The 17587-nt window shown below is 43.4% G+C and overlaps 1 protein-coding gene across 4 annotated transcripts in view; it reads right to left on the minus strand.

The window, feature by feature from the left end:
• Positions 1-17587, minus strand: part of BDP1 (BDP1 general transcription factor IIIB subunit) — a 1439438-nt gene that overhangs the window by 57308 nt on the left and 1364543 nt on the right. For all 4 annotated transcript variants that reach the window (XM_085632357.1, XM_085632359.1, XM_085632358.1 and 1 more), the window contains one exon: positions 13582-13792. In XM_085632357.1, coding sequence (XP_085488483.1) covers positions 13582-13792 — 211 coding nt within the window. The remainder of the gene's footprint in view (positions 1-13581; positions 13793-17587) is intronic.

Below are 17587 nucleotides of genomic sequence, written 5' to 3' on the forward strand. Positions count from 1 at the left end.
GGTTTTGCCAAATCCTTAACCAAAATAATGCAGGTCTGGCTCTTATAAAATCCTCAATGTAGTGCAATTTTAATTCATTGTGGCATACGAAGGTCGGTGCACTAATAACTCCCCCCAGGATCTTCCGGCAAAATCTATTCTCTTCTCTTTGTAATTCTGAGCAATTTGAAAATCCCCAGACTTCTGCTCCATACGTTCCAGTTGGGAGACATTGAGTCCGGTAAACTTGTAATAAGCTTGAAACAACATCGGCCTGACGGGGTTGGTGAAGAGAGGTAACAGAGTTAATAGATTTGGAAAGTTTATTTCTCCCCATTGCAACATGGGGTTGCCATGAGCCGCTATTAGAAAATAACAGACCCAAATAGGGGAAAGTGCAAGTGCTTTTTAGAGTGTTTTGACCTATCGTAATCTTTGAAATTTTATAATTCTTGGGGCCGCAGGTCATAATAAAAGATTTATTAAAATTAGTGCACAAACCTAAATCGGCCATATAGTTAACAAATCCCGAAATTAAAATACGCAGAGCATTCGGGGTGCGGCCCATAAGGACCGCATCATCTGCGTAGAGTAACGCCGGGATGAGTTTCTTGTTAATAATGGGAACATCCTTGGTCAGATTGCATAGAGAATTGGACAGTTCATTAATATATAATATAAAAAGCAGGGGGGCCAAGACGCAGCCCTGTCTCACCCCCTTGCCAATTAAAATATCATTTGAGACCTCGCCTTCATTGTTTATTCGTACGCGGGCTTTCAAATTGCGATGGAGGTTGGCCAAAAAGTGGACTAAGGCTTCATCCAAACCATAATTTAAAAGGATGGACCATAAGCGAGAACGGTTTACAAAATCAAATGCTGAGCTTAAGTCCATAAAGCCAAAATATAAAGGGGATTGTTTAGCCCGTGTATACTTGGCCATAAGGAGATTAAGGTTCAGACATTGTTCCACCGTGCCTAGTTTGCTCCTAAAACCCAACTGACAACGGTGGATAATGGAGTTCTCGTCGGCCCAGGAGCTGATTTTATTAAATAAAACCCTTCCGAGGACCTTCAGGGTGTTATCGATCAGTGATATTGGTCGATAACACCCCGGATCCATCCTATTTCCTTTTTTAAAAATAGGTACAATGGTACTACTAGACCATGTCGAGGGGATGGACTTCTTACTCAAGTTATTAAAAAGATTGCAGAGTAAGGGGGCCCAAAAGCAAGTATTCGATTTAATCTGGTCGATGGACAGACCGTCCGGCCCAGGGGCCTTATTACCAGCACTATTGGCAATGGCCTCCTCCACCTCCTCTAGTGTTATCGCTATAGTACCATCGGGGAAAATATCCTCAGTTGGGTCTCCGACTGCAGCATAAAGCTTTGAAAAGTGAGTGACCCATAGGTCACCTGTGATGTTGCAGTTTATCGGGGTAATGTTGCTGCCCAGGGCTCTTAGATTCTTTACTTCTCTCCAGAACCCTGTCGAGTCTTTTAGGGCAGCAGTTTTTGTCAGATTGTCCCAATGACTTATTAATAGCTCCTCAGATCTTGCTTTTAATGCATGCTTATATCTGAGGCGTAATGATCTGACAAGGGGCACATCTCGGGGTTTGGCTTCCAAGGCCTTTCTAAGTTCTCTATTAGCCCTCGAGCAGTTAGTGTCAAACCATCTATGGTTGCTTATGTTCTGTTCCTTCAGAGGTTTGGAAATTGCCCTTTTTATAGCTGCGCATAAATCACAAAAGGACTTAATTATATCGGGGCCATCGAGTGTTAGGCAATTAGAGATCAATAGAGGGTTATTCCTAATCACGTTAGCTAAAATCTCTTTGTTGTCGATCCCTCTCCATACGATCCTGAGCCTATCTGTAGATACAGTAATGTTTGAGGCTCCAACCTCGTGCGGGCCTATGGGTCTTTTGATGGATTTAAGGTAGATTACAATTGGCAGATGGTCACTATATGGACTACTGACAACCTCAGAATTAAATAACACTCCACTAAGGAGGGAAGAGGTGAACATATAGTCAATAGTTGTAGAACAACCACGGCCAATGTAAGTGGGAACCGGTGCATTTTCCTTAGGGATTCCACTATAACCCATTACATCATCCAAATCCCTACTATAAAGTAAGTCCAATAATTCAGAGCCTCGTCTGCAGGGTGGGGATGTGGGATGAATGTGAGCATTAAAATCTCCACCTACGCAAATACCATCAAATCTGCCATACTTTTCTCCATCCGCAATTTCATCAATAAAATTAAACAATTCTAAAAATGTGGGGTTAGGATGTTTAACGAAATCATTATTATAAAAGTTTATAAAACAAATCTTTAACCTTGCAACATATTTTACAGCTATCAAATATTTACTAACCACATGTAGTGGTTCGATTTTCACATCCTTGGAAATTTTTGCCCAGATAGATAGACCACCACTAGGGCGCCCCATGGCAGGGCGTGGTACAGTAAAATTATGACAGAAAAAGCCCTCCAGTAGTTGAGCACGTGTACTCCATGTTTCCTGCAACATTACCACATCAAAATCACTTATCCATGTGACCCATTCTTTAATTTTCATCTTGCCTGTAAGCCCAGCAATATTCCAGCTAATGACACTTAAAGTATCAGCCGGTAGAACATTGACAGAAAAAAGGGGGGCTACAGGACGGTCGGGGCATTCTGCATGTGGGGGTACTAATCTACCTGGGCATAATTTTGGGATACAAATAGGATTTGCCATTTCCAATGGGGCTGTACTAATGGCCTCATCCGGTATAATGAGAGATGTTGGTGGTGGTCAATCTAGACTTCCCAAATCAGATAGGGCGGAAAATCTATTAGATAGAGGAAAGGTTGTAGAAACTATTTGGGGTAGTCTATGGGGGGGCCTATAAAAATAACCCAATGGGAGAAGGGTTATGGCAGTGGACAGGCTGGCGTGAGTATTATGTGTATCCATAAAGAATCTTACAGAGTTTGGATGTCTAAAATTGATCACAATACAGTCTCCACTGATATTTTTGTGTTGTTGGCCCACCCAGCTCACCCGACGGGTTGATATAATCTCATTAGAAATGTCCCATCTTGCTCCTTTGTGTTTGGTCAGCCAATCTATGCATTTGTTGTGTAGTTGTGCCCATGACTCACTTTGACCTTCTTTAAGGGCGGGGACACCTGCTAAAACCAAAACATATGGGCAGGCTTCTGGGGGTAGGTGGAGCGGCGGCCCTAAATTATTAATAGCTCTATTTCTTTCAAGTACGCCTCCTTTATTAGTTACACCATCCAGGATATTACCTGTCCTAGTCAATGGGGTAGCTAAAGGAGCAGTAGTGGCCATAACATTTGAACTTACAGTTCTGGCCGTTACTGATCCTGCCACCTCGGAGGGGTCATGTGTTGGAGCAATAGTCCGTACAGGTGGGATATTGGCTAGGCTGCTATTGGAGGACGCAGTTTTAGCTATGATAGGGCCTTTAATCTTACTATGGCCAGGGTCTGTGATGACTGCCGAACCCCTCTCCCTCAGGTCATTACATAGTGATTCTAGCTTATCCATGAGTTTCTCTCCCCGGAGGGTGTCTATACTAATAATACCTTTCCTTTTAGTTTCCTCTTTTTTTACAAGATTTTCGATTTTATCAAGTCTCTTAAAAATGATATTAAATTGTTTGGCTATTTGAACTTCAACTTGTTTAAAAATTGTGTCCACGATAGTTTCGATCAAATTGCCATTGGGTTTAGGTTGAATATTTCTATCAAAGAACTCAGTCTGTGTACTAGTAGCATTATCAGTGCCCTCAGGTTGCAACATAAAATCCTCACAGGTGGCTTTATCCAAAGCTGAAGACTGTGTTCGGCAAGTATAAACAGAGAGTTTCTCAACACCATCGTTCACTGGTAATGGTGGAGACGGAAAATCCTCAATGACAATTGGTGCGACTATTTCGCAGTCTTTAACTTTATTCCACATACTCTGTGGAGTAGGTTGGTTTATACGACGGCTTGGTTGCTTTCTTTTATTTATAGCGCTTTTCACAGGGCCTCTCTTGCGTTTTTCCCTTGTTGTTTTGTTAGTGCATGGTGCTTTATCCATTTCAGGTTCCACTAAACGGTCAGTCACAAGGTTAGTAACCGAACTAATGACTCCAGTAATAGAAGTTAGTATATCAGTTTGAAGTGTGGGTTTAATAACCATTACTGTGGGGGAGAGCGGGAGCCCCGAATTTGGTGCAGTCTTAGGGGATTGAGAACATAGGGGAGTACTATTTGGTAATCCTATGGACATCCTTCTTTCGGTGTCAGCAATTTCATTGGTTACCATGGTTAAAGCATTAGCCAACAAAGTATCAAACGAAGTAGGCTGCTCAATCGGTATGACAGGGTCTATATGAGCAGGCATGGTCGTGCGTTTCCCCATTTTGGATATTTTTACCTGTGCAATCAATGGCGAAGGGGAGGCGGCCCTGCCCTGCCTCTGTCTGCCCCTGACGGCCACAGACGGCCCGCCCTCTGCCCGGGCTCAGCCCGGCGCCGCCCGCGCGCGTCCCGCGACGCGGAGGAAGGCGCGGCTTTTTGAAGCACCTCCGGGCGCGATTGGCGGCGTCAGCAGCCGCAGGGGTGCTTGGGAGCTGTAGTCTCCCCCCGCTCTCGGCCGCAAGTGTGATGATGGCGGCGGCGGGGGAGACAAACAGCGAAGAGTGCCCCAGGCTATAGCGCCAACTGGCGTGAAGGTGTCCAGGCGTCTCCCTCAGCGGCGGCGGCGGCAAACAAACAAGTAGCGGAGTCGGTTAGTTTCCCAGCTCCTCAGTGGGAGGCGCGGCTTTTTGAAGCGCCTCCGGGCGCGATTGGCGGCGTCAGCAGCCGCAGGGGTGCTTGGGAGCTGTAGTCTCCCCCCGCTCTCGGCCGCAAGTGTGATGATGGCGGCGGCGGGGGAGACAAACAGCGAAGAGTGCCCCAGGCTATAGCGCCAACTGGCGTGAAGGTGTCCAGGCGTCTCCCTCAGCGGCGGCGGCGGCAAACAAACAAGTAGCGGAGTCGGTTAGTTTCCCAGCTCCTCAGTGGGAGGCGCGGCTTTTTGAAGCGCCTCCGGGCGCGATTGGCGGCGTCAGCAGCCGCAGGGGTGCTTGGGAGCTGTAGTCTCCCCCCGCTCTCGGCCGCAAGTGTGATGATGGCGGCGGCGGGGGAGACAAACAGCGAAGAGTGCCCCAGGCTATAGCGCCAACTGGCGTGAAGGTGTCCAGGCGTCTCCCTCAGCGGCGGCGGCGGCAAACAAACAAGTAGCGGAGTCGGTTAGTTTCCCAGCTCCTCAGTGGGAGGCGCGGCTTTTTGAAGCGCCTCCGGGCGCGATTGGCGGCGTCAGCAGCCGCAGGGGTGCTTGGGAGCTGTAGTCTCCCCCCGCTCTCGGCCGCAAGTGTGATGATGGCGGCGGCGGGGGAGACAAACAGCGAAGAGTGCCCCAGGCTATAGCGCCAACTGGCGTGAAGGTGTCCAGGCGTCTCCCTCAGCGGCGGCGGCGGCAAACAAACAAGTAGCGGAGTCGGTTAGTTAGTTTTAATTTGTATCCAGGACTAAACGTACTGACCCATTCTTGCATATTGTTGATTACAAAAGCCGAATTCTAGCCTTATCTGAGCAGGTGATACAGTAGGTGGAAGCCGAAAGAGATGTTTAAATGTATTTGTAATAACATTATTTAATAATGCAGAATCTATTCCACACAGTATTTCACTTCCGTATGTAAGGCTTGGAAGCAATTTCGCTTTTATAACTTTTATTAATGGGGTATAAGTTGGACCTCCCAAGGAGCTATAAAGTAGACGGAAGGTCCCTTGGAGACTTTTGGCTGTTTTCCTCACCTCCTTTTTATGGAATGTAAAGGTTCCTTTCTCGTCAAATAGTATCCCAAGATATTTGTAACATTGTACTTTTTCTAGTTCCCGCTTTTGATGATACCATTTGTGGTGACTGTCCTTCCTTTTCTTGTTACTAACTTCCATTACTTTTGTTTTTGTTTCGTTTATGGTCATTTTGTTCTCAATTGAATACATTGATGTTTTGTTTATTAATCGCTGCAGCCCTATCCTTGTTTGGCTTAGCAGAACGACGTCATCAGCATATAATAGATTCGATATTTGTTTCTCCGCCAGCTTCGGTGAGTCTGCTAGTTCATTATTCATTTCAAAAGGTTAAATAAATATGGGGCTAAAACACACCCTTGTTTTAGGCCTTGAGTTGTTTCAATTTTCCTCGAGAGCCTTGATCCATTCCCTAGCCGGGATCGATATATAACAATTGTATTGCATTTAAAAGGCTGGAGCTAATGCCACAATTATCCAATTTCCTCCATAAAATCTGCCTATACACACAGTCAAAGGCAGCTTTAAAATCAACAAAACATCAATATAATGGCAGTTTTTTTATTTTATATTTTTCCATTAAGATTCCCAGTGTTATCACATTTGGTGTTGTACCTTGCCCTTGTACAAAACCCAATTGGTTTGTTGGAATTAAATGATTTTCATTAGCCCAATCAATTAATTCCTTAAGTAGAATCGATGCAAATAATTTAGCTTCAATATCTTGGAGCGTGATTAGTCTATAATTGGATGGGAGAGACCAGTCCCCACTTTTGTATATAGGTGAAATAGATCCCTTCCATGACTCCAGAACTATTCTTGATTGGAGAGCGTGGTTAAAAACTGGTGTTAAATAGCTCGACCAGTATGAAACTTCCTTCTTTATACAACACTGCGGGGATCCCATTAGGGCCAGGGGCACCACTGGATCTCAGATTCTTTATTAATTTACATACTTGGTTTTCTATTATGTCTATTGAGATGTTATTCTTTTCTTCTCCTATTCTGTTTATAATCCTATCAGTAAGATTCTTAGCCATATTAGGGGTAGGATTCAAATGCATATCTATAAACGATACCCATTCAGATTCAGTCACTGTTGATGAAGTAGATTTGCTACTGGATCTACTCAGTTTGTTTACTAAAATCCAGAAGTCTCTTGAATTACTCCTTTTGCAAGCATATAGAGCTTTCGCCCACAACAATTGCTTTTCTTGCATTTTGTCCTTCCAGACCATTTACCTAACTTCTTTATTTATCCTTTTAAGTTTCACTCTATAAACTAAATTAACTGGGAACTTTTTTACCAGTCTCAAGGTTCTGTTACGTTCTCTTTTTAATTGATGGCTTTCAAACAAAATTTTAACCATTGAACATGCTGGTTTATTTCTCCTTTGACCTTTGTTAGCATGTTTTTTAGATTGACTGGTAATTAATTCCTTGGTGAAGAGAGACCATTCTTCAACAGCATTCGAATAATCTCCTTCAAAGTAAAAATCAGCAATTGCCTGTGCAGTGTTTGTAATAGAATCTTTGGTGCTATCTGACCAATAAAGTTTCTTATAGTTTACTGTAGCTATTTCTCCCGGAAGTGTCATATAGTTTTCGAATCTTAGGCCATTTAGGTTTAGCTCAATTAGTTGTTGGTCGTGGTCGCTTATATCTGTTAAGAAAATGTTTTATGGAATAGATTTAACGATGCTATGGTGTAATCTATTCTAGACCTATGATCCCCAGCTTGTAAAGTCCATGCAGGTGGTGAATCTTGAGGAAATCGACCATTTAGCACTCTTAGGCCTATAGTTTCTAATTCTTTTACAAGAGTTTTAGCTATTTTTTCATTCTTTTGTTCCTTCGTAACCGTTGTTAATGACAAACTTGGATTTGACCATAAGAAATTTTGCCGTTGTATATCAACATCTCTAACGTAAGACCATAGCATATTCATGTTATAATCTCCGCTAATAATGAGCTCTGGTTGGATATCATTATCGAGTAACTGCAATATCATAATTATCAGATTGTTCGCCATTGATCTTCGTGTCTTAATATCAGGATGAATGTATATGTTAATTAATACAAGAGTTTTAGTTACATTTTGTTCCTTGTATCGCATTTTAACAATTAAATAATCCTTTTGACTTTGAGCGTCCATTTCACTTTCTATTTTTAGATTGGTTGATATAAAAGTGGCCAAACCCCCACATGGTCTGCCATAGTTACTTGTTCTCCTAGCTAATGAGTAATAGCCTTTTATACCCTTCTAATCTAAAAGGGACTAAAGCCCACGTCTCTTGTAAACAAATGATTTGAAAACTACCCAGGGCAACTAGTTGATTATTTTGAATCTCTGCTTGAACCCCATTTATATTCCAAGAACATAATCTGACCCTTTCGTTCATGATTGTTGGCCCTCTTAAAGGTACTTCAGTTAACAGATGTCAGTCCTGCCTGATATTGTGGAGAACTGCTGTTAACCAACCTAATTTGACAGTGTCAAGTAGTGGGTCTCCTTTTATTTCCTCTAATGATTTCAAAAGATGCCCACTGGTCATTCCTATGTTTTTTTTTAATATTGAGTACTTCTTATTATTCTCAGTTCTTATTTGATTATAATTTTGTAATTTTGATGAAACAAAGGGGCTAGGGTAGGAAGGTTGAGGGGGGAGTTGTTATTTTTATTCCCCAATCCTGAAAAAGTTCATGTTCTTGTATAATAAGACTAGCGGCAGTAGATGATGTCCAAGTTACTAATGTTGATTCTTGATTATTGTTCTTAATTGTGAAAAATTCAATTGATTCTATGTCAGTACATTTGATTTTCTTCAATGTGGGTACTGCATTGCAAAATGTTAATATGTTTCCACGATTCAGGATATCATTGTTACCCCTAGATTTATATTCCGGCGTAAATATTACCTGCATCGCTCCATCCTTTTGATCTGGATTATTTAGTTTCCTTTGTTGCAGGCTTTTATCACCTTGAGCATGCTCAATAAACCTTCCATTATAATTACTAACAGTTTGAGACTGTGATTGCTGAGAATTGCGTAACTGCTTCTTTTCGGTTCCCAGATCTTGTGATTGGCACTATCTCTATAGACTGATTTTCTATAGATAGTCAGCTTGTTTATTTGAACTTTTATTTCTCATAATTGCTTGAGCCTCCATTAGACCCTTATTAAATAGAGGATAAAACGGTTTTGTTGGAGACATTTGTTTGCCATCACCTTCGCAATCTGATACTTGGTCGTGGTTATTACCTATATTCAATCTCACTATAATCGATGTATTTATATTTTTTGTACTTTTAAAGACTTTGTTTCTTGCTTTCTGCAGTTTTTTTCTCTGTCTTTTTGTAAGATGGACTTCCGGAGCTGCATCCGTCACTGTTGATTGTGATGAACATAAGTTTATCACTTCTTGATCTTTTATTTTATCAACTGTTTTTTCTTTAGCAACCTTGTCCTTACTTTTTATTATATCTTTAGAAGGGCAGTCAATATTAGTGGGATGAATTCCCACAGTAGAAAAATTCCCTTTTACATTGTCTATTATTGTTTTTAAAATATCCGGAATGGTACCCAGTTTATTAATTAGTGGGGTACAACTACACTCTGCTTTTTTATATATTGGCTGAGATTGTGCCCTTACTATTAAATTATTTAACGTTGTTATCTTCTGCTCAATTCCGGCAACAGAGGAAGCCATCGTACTCAGGAGATCTATTTGGACCTCCATTTTGTTGGACTGATATGTTAAGGCTTCCAAGGTTAATTGCGTGGTTTTGAAAAATAAATCCCAAATTGCTCCTGTATTTCCACTTCCTGGTACCTGAGTTCCTGGGCTATGATATTGCCCATTTATGAATGATAGATCCTTATACTCCTCTTTTTGTGATCCTTGAAACTCATGACCTTCGTCATAAGAATTAATAAATTGCGCACTACTATTCAAAACATCTTTTTGATATGGAGTACTCCAACGCTGCAGAGTTTCTGGGTTGCTCTTGTATTTGTCCTTATTAGTTTGATCTCTGTTATTTTGACTGAGTTTTTGCTTGGAGTTTATTTTAGCCAAATTAAGATCCGATTTCAGTGGGGTATTGACATCCCTTATATTTTTCACCCCACCATTTAGATCATTTGGAGCTTCTTGATCTGGTTGATTTATTTGATCTGGTTGATTTATTTGGCCCAGATTAGATGATCCCTCTATTCCATTAACTTTTCTGATTTTTACTTGCACCGCTATTGGCATTGGGTGCCTTGTTGGTAATAATTGCTGAGTATCTCCTATCATTGGACTCGTGCACTTTAGATCCTCTTGTTGTGAACGACCCGTAAGTGGGATAGTTGACATCTCTCGGTCTGTTATTTGACCCCAATGGCTAGGTTGATCTTTAGTTGACTGTATGATTCGTTCGGCTTCAACTTCATACTCAGTTTGGGCTTGTTCACTTGCTCCTTGCTTTGGGGATAATAGTATTCTCTCTATTCAGTGGTTTAATTGGTGTTTGAAGATCACATGAGTTCATTAGCATAGCACCAGTTGGATCTTTCATATAATCAAACTTTGACGGCGATTTTCCCAATTTCCCAAATGTGTGGACCTTAAATGATTTAAGGGGCTGTATGTCGCCTGTCTGTTTTATTTTAAACGTGTCCAATATTAGTGTTTGTTGTATTTTTCTTTTCCTTTTGATAGGAGGTTGTCGCTCCTTTCCCGACCTCATAGTACACCCTCCAAGGGGAGGAAAACGTTGCCTCTTTAGAGAATCAATATGGGCAAATGACAAAGCCAAACGTGTCCTTCAATGAAGCAAAAAGCTCCTCCAAGCACCTTCCAAGAAAATACCCCTGAATCACAACCTCAGCACTAAATCCACCAATACTACTGATATTTATTAAATAAATAAATAATTAATTCATTAATTGATTAGAGACCATTCTCCGGGTAGAGCTGTAAACCGAGCATGTGGATTAGTACAAGGGACAAGGTTGATTCAACAGGGCCAAAGTCTATTGGCACTTGCCCCTTTCACTCATTTTCATTTTTTTTACAGGTTTACAGATTTATTTTCAGACTCCAGCGGCTCAGCGACTTACTGTCTGGTTAGACCTTGGCTGCCGGTAACAGGAGCAGGAATAAGAGCAGGTCACGTAGACGGTAGATGTAAACACCTCCCTCCACTCCACTCCTAGGCTTGGCTCTGCTCTTAGTGTATCCTTGGTGTTGCAATGAACCAAGCAGTAGGCAACATGCTAGGGCTCCTCTGATCCGCTGCACCAGCAATACTGCCAGCCAGGGCTCCTCCTCCACCGTCTTAGCACCACAACAGCAGCCGTTCCACCACCGCTTGAAATGGCCGTATCACAGGTCAAAATCCCTTAAAGTCCCTCCACTCCTCTACTCCCGCAGCGCCGCACCAGCTGCACCGTAGAGGCAGCGGTGCCGTCAATGGCCGTTAATGGCCTCTCTTGCCGCTACCGCCCCACCTACAGCGCCCGCACAACAGGATGCAATCAGAACAAGAAAAGCCAGGAACCGGGATTAAAGGGAGAAGGCGGGAAAAAGCCCTTCGGGAGGCTGTTCGCAACACAGTCCGGCTCCGAGCTCCACGCCAAGCTCTGCGCCTCTTGCTCCTCCCTTCGCCTCCTTCGCCACTTGCTCCTCTCCGTGTACCGTCGGCACATTCATGGGCCACCAAAAGCTGTTTGTTCGTTTTATATTTTTGAAATTTGGAAAAAACAGTAACTGAAAGATTTTAACACAAATTCTGCAGCCTTGGAATGAATGAAAGTATGAAAAGATGGCAACTGCAGATTGGTTACGATGGAATTATGTTACGATCTTTTGAAGACACACACCTTCATGACACAAACCTAATTTTGTCTTTGAGAGAAATGATGCAGAGCAAAACCAATAACAGGGCTTCATCAGGTCTGTTTTAAGCACAATGCAACAAAGAAAAATCTTGACTGATGAAGCCAGCAACTGAGCCAGAATAAGGGTAAAGGCAGAAAATAAATAGAAACATTGGCTAATGTGAGTGACCTTATCCTGATGAGCGAAGGTGTGAGGAATTATTACATCATTACAAAATCAGCCACTGCTGTGTGAAACCTCATTAATGTTGAGGACCATGTGTAATCGGAACATACTGTTAAGGCATAAACTAAACTGAATACTCATTAGTATTAGACCCTCAAGTGCAGTTTGGAGACTGCAAACAACAAGTAACTGGGCACGTTGCATTCTTGTGCGCTACAAACACATCTACTTGTGGACCCCTGCACATTATCACCTAGAAAAGATATAAGACCACGTCCAGATAAAGGATGCCTTAGTAAAAAATCTTGTTGGATCCTAAAGATTGGAAAAACTAATAAAATGTTCATGAAAAAACACTGATATATTTGTGAAAAGCCTTCTGAGTGCATTCACCTGAACACTGCTCTCTTATGCCAAGAGAGCAGCAACAATTTAGATACCTCTTGTAACTGCCCACAGCCAAGGCATCACTGCTTCCCAGCACAACTCCGCTGAGCCCACTGACACCAACTTGATGATATGGTGCATGGCAATAATATAGTTAGTCAACAGCAAAATAAGCATGTCTTGTAATCAAAGGTGAAAAGCGATGAAACGTAATCTGAACACTGAGCTCCAATAAATTGTGAAGCTATCTAAATAAAGCCCACCAATGGTTCTCCCCACCCTGTTCAATAGTCAGTACCTAAACCTAAAGTTCAGAAGAATACAATACAGCCGTCTATGGGTTCTTGTCCAGTGGCCCAATAGCAGATTCTGGCTGCAGTCATGGCTGAGGCATCAACAAATGTAAGGACCCGGTGAGATCTACCAACCTCTGAAAATGATCCACCTTGGTCATCCTTTCTAGTGCGAACAAAGAAACCATTTGCTTTACAGTCCAGGCAGAGCTCCGGTAGTGGAAACTAAGCCTGGGCAAAGCACTACGCTACGCTCGCGTAGTTTGCGAAGTTTGCGCTACTTCGCACTACGCGAATTGCACGTAGCACAGTGCAAACATGCGTAGCGTAGTGCAGCGGTCATTTTTTGCTTGCTGGCGGTCCTCAACGTCAAGCTGGCGACCGCGAGCAAGCAAAATGACCTCCCGGCGAGACTTTTTCCTCGTTCGCGATCAGCAACATCAAGTTGCCGATCGCGAGCGTGGAAAATAAACCTCCCGGCGAGCTTCTCAACGTGGGGTGGTCAGGTTTCTCATTGCGAGTGGTCGCGTACGCTCGCGACGAGAAACTACCGGTCAGTGTTGAGAAAGCTGCCGCTCGAGTAGAAATCTACTCGAGCGGCAGAAAACGACCGCTTGCACTGTGGAAGATGCAGTTTGCACTGATTGCACAGTGCGGACAAGCATCCGGCACTGTGCAATCAGTGCGAACAGCATCTTGCACAGTGCACTACGCAGTTTGCAAAGCTATGCGTAGCTCGCGTAGTGCAGTTCACGTAGCTACGTGTAGCGCTACTTTGCAAACTACGCCCAGGGTTAGTGCAAACACACGTAACAAAAATTAGCCATTACCCATCCAATAAATACTAATTCTCAACCTTCAACTCAGATATTTAAAAGATAAAGAATCTTTAAACTGAAAAGTTTTGGTATCTATTATAATCAAGTTTTACCCAGCAATTACTGAGCGGGCATTTTTCTATTAGCCTGCCCCTCAAAAAGAATTTCCATATTTACCTTGTATTTGTGGTTTTGGAAGAGGGTGCTGCCCTTTCTAAGAGTACAGAAGGTCTGTTCTTCCAGTTTGAGACATTTCTTTTTTCTGCACTTGCAACTATAACTTGGTGTTTCTTCACCACAATTCCTTCTTCACAATGGATGTTGGATATCTGCCCTGAATGGCTTGCAGACAAAGGATCACTGTGCTCCAAAATGGAAACATGGCTACCTTCAGGACAAAAGCAAAATGTATTATTTTAAATACAAAACTATCATAATAAGAGTCATAGAAATTACAGAATTATTAAACAAGCATTTGCAATGCAATCGGTCTCGCATTTGCGAGAGTTTAAGCTATTGGCATTGTAAATGACTGACTTTTATTTATCTGTTTTGATAATTAACACATAAATGAAAGGCATTGTCATTTACAATGCCAATAGCTCAAAAAAGCATTGGAAAAACCAATAGGTTGGCTTTTTAGAGCCAAGACCTATTGGCTTTGCCAATGCTTGCTTGGTATTGAAATCCTTTCCTTCTGGCGCATGATGTTTTTTAATAAATTGAATGCTGAGCTTCCACACAGCCTCTTTTTTTCAACTTACTGACTGTTAATGGCACTATCGCTACAAAAGGCCATTGTGTACTACAGCACAAAAGCACAAAGAGGGGTCAAGGCACCCAAGTCCTGCACAGGTCCAGACCGTGAAGTAGAAATTAGAAAAATTGCAGGCGTGGTGCAATGAACCAGAGACGCGACCCTTCTATACCTCCAGAAAATGGAGTGGTTCAGCACTCAACTACATAAGTGAGTAAATAGGCAATGGATATTATCGTCCATAGTCCATCACAAAAGTGAGTGACATGGTATCTCCCAAATGAGTCGCTGTATGAGACATACTTTTCTTTGAAAAATTCTATTTTTATTCTTTAATTAATAGTCGTTTCTTAAAAACAGCGCACAACTGAAAGCAGACGCGTTTCGTCCCTCCTGGGACTTCTGGTCTAAGCACGTAAGAAACATGTTCCTCATATTCTTCATGTAGGGCTTTTAAGAAGTATAATATTGATACGATGAGTAAATGGCATGAAATATCTCCCAAAAAGGTTATTCGTGACGTCCGGTTCAAAAGGAAAGACTTCCTTTTGAACCGGACGTCACAAATATACATTGTCAACATGCTTATACAAACAGCGCCACCATGGGGCAGACTGCCCTAACGTAGAGATCAGCACAACAACATGTGTTTATTAATTCAGTATACATTAAACATGCCTAATACCTGTGGCACAAGCCATTCTTGAAGCTTTGGGGGCCTAGAATAGTCTGAAGTGAAACCTGAAAGAGTGATCACGGCGCAGCTGCTGAGAAAAAGGGGATAAGGAGTAGTTTCTTACCTGTAACTCCAGTTCTGTAGTAGGGGTATCTCTGTTATAGTCATAATCTATGAATAATCCCCGCCCATGTGCGGGGACCCCGGAGCAATCAAAAATATGTCTTAAGCTGTCCCGCATTTGCAAACCTGCAAAGACACTTAAGAGACAGACAAAATAATACAGCCTACTCACAACAAGGCTGCACTGGCCAGCACTTCCTCTGAAGTGAACACAAAAGCCAAAATAAAGTTGAAATGTCATTTTTATTCACATTTGACATGTTCCTTTATTATCACACACTCCCTTCACCAAAATCCCTTTAAACAATAGAGAGGAAGGGGTGGACAGACAAGCCCTATAGGCTGTCATTATGGGTCTGCTAAAGGTATACCGTGCCTTTAAGAAACTCTCCAGAGACCCCCGGTATCCCAGGATGCACAGCCAACACAAGTTACTTTCAGTTCTTTTTGAAGGTGTATAACAACAGGCCTGATACCGTCAGGTTACTCCACCGGGGAGGAGGGAGGGTCGCTTATGACTATAACAGAGATACCCCTACTACAGAACTGGAGTTACAGGTAAGAAACTACTCCTTCTGTAGTAGGGGATCTCTGTGTATAGTCATAATCTATGAATAGAATGGCAAGCCCATCCCAACCAACAAGAAGCGGTGGAGTAAGACCAACCACCAACAAATCACTGTGCAAACAAATTCCTCAGCGAAGCCTGTCCAACCTGCGCATCTGCCCTAGCATCAGAATCCAGGCAGTAATGCTTTGTAAACGTATGGACTGACTTCCAGGTGGCAGCCTTACAAATGTCAGCAATGGGAACATTCCTAAGCAAAGCGGTAGTAGCCGCCTTGCCTCTAGTCGAATGTGCCGTAGGCTTACCCCCTAATGTTTTATTAGCTTTTTGGTAACAAAGCTGAATACAGGAAACAATCCATCTGGAAATGGACTGCTTTGAGGTAGCTAAACCAGTTCTCACCGAACCATAATTAACAAACAGTTGATCCGACCTGCGGATATCTTTTGTCTTATCCAGGTAGAATTTCAACACCCTACGCACATCAAGTGAATGCAGAGACCTCTCCGCCGGAGAGGAAGGATGCTGAAAAAACGTAGGCAAAGTTATCATCTGATTCACATGGAAATCTGATATTACCTTAGGCAAAAATTTAGGATGGGTACGCATCACTACTTTAGAAGCATGGAAAACAGTATACGGCTCTTGGCAACACAGAGCCTGAATCTCACTCACCCTCCTGGCCGATGTAATGGCCACAAGGAAGGCAGCCTTCCAAGACAAATGCTGCAACGAAGCCTTATGGATAGGTTCAAAAGGCTCCCTCATCAATCTAGATAACACCACATTCAATTCCCAAGGTGGAGAAGGTCTTCTAACAGGGGGAAACACCTTACGCAAACCCTCCAAAAAATCCTTAATCACAGGGATTTGAAAAAATGAGGTTTGAGAAGGGCCCTTCCTATACGCAGTCAGAGCTGCGAGATGAACCTTAATAGATTGAAAATTAAGCCCAGACTGAGCTAACTGCAGCAGATAAGGCAAAATAACGTCTTCTTTACAGGATGTAGGGTCAAAGTCCTTCGCCTTGCACCATAAGCAGAATCTCTTCCACTTATAGGCGTAGGAAGTCCTCGTAGACGGTCTCTTAGCCTCTTTCAAGATCTCCATACAGTCCTGAGGCAGGTTCAAGTGTCCATACTGCACTAGCTCAGGAGCCATGCTGCCAAACTCAAGGACGAGAGATTGGGGTGAACCATCTGCCCTCCGAACTTCGTGAGAAGGTCCGGCCGGCACGGCAGGCGTCGGTGTGGCAGAACAGACCGGTGAAGAAGGTCGGTGAACCACCATTGCCTCGGCCACTCCGGAGCAATCAGGATCATTCTGGCTCTGGATTGCGACAGCTTGATCAGCACCGCCGGAATCAGGGGAATGGGTGGAAAGGCGTAGAGAAAGCTGTTGGACCAGCTGATCCATAGGGCATTCCCCAGCGTCCCTGGTTGGTAGTACCTGGACGCGAAGTCGCGGCATTTGCTGTTTTCTGCCGTAGCGAACAGATCTATATCCGGAGTGCCCCATTCTGCGAAGACGTCTCTTAGCACGTCGTCGTTTAGCACCCACTCGTGGTTCTCTTGAACGAGCCTGCTGAGCGCGTCTGCTTGGGCATTCTGCACTCCCGGCAGGTGGGTCGCCGTGATCGTCAGATTCCTGGCCACCAGCCAGTTCCAGATCGCCTGTGCCTCCTGAGACAGGGTGCGTGAACGGGAGCCCCCCTGCTTGTTGAGGTAATACATGGTCGTAGTATTGTCCGTCTGAACCAGCAGGGAGGACGTCCTGAAGGAGGGATGGAACGCCTTCAAGGCCAAGTGTACTGCTCTGAGTTCCAAAAAGTTGATATGGTAAGTCGTCTCCATCTGCGACCATATCCCCTGAATCTGAAGAGGGCCCGAATGCGCTCCCCAGCCCTTGAGAGACGCATCGGTCACTATGGTCTGGACCGGAATGTCCTTGTGAAAAGGAGTCCCCTTGCAGACATTCTCTGGGGAACACCACCATTTCAGAGACTGCCGAGCGTGCTGAGACAACTGGATCTTGTCCTCCCAACGCCCCCGCCTCTGGT

This window comes from Triturus cristatus, chromosome 2_1 (genome assembly GCF_964204655.1).
Source record: "Triturus cristatus chromosome 2_1, aTriCri1.1, whole genome shotgun sequence".
In the NCBI taxonomy this organism is placed as follows: Eukaryota; Metazoa; Chordata; class Amphibia; order Caudata; family Salamandridae; genus Triturus; species Triturus cristatus.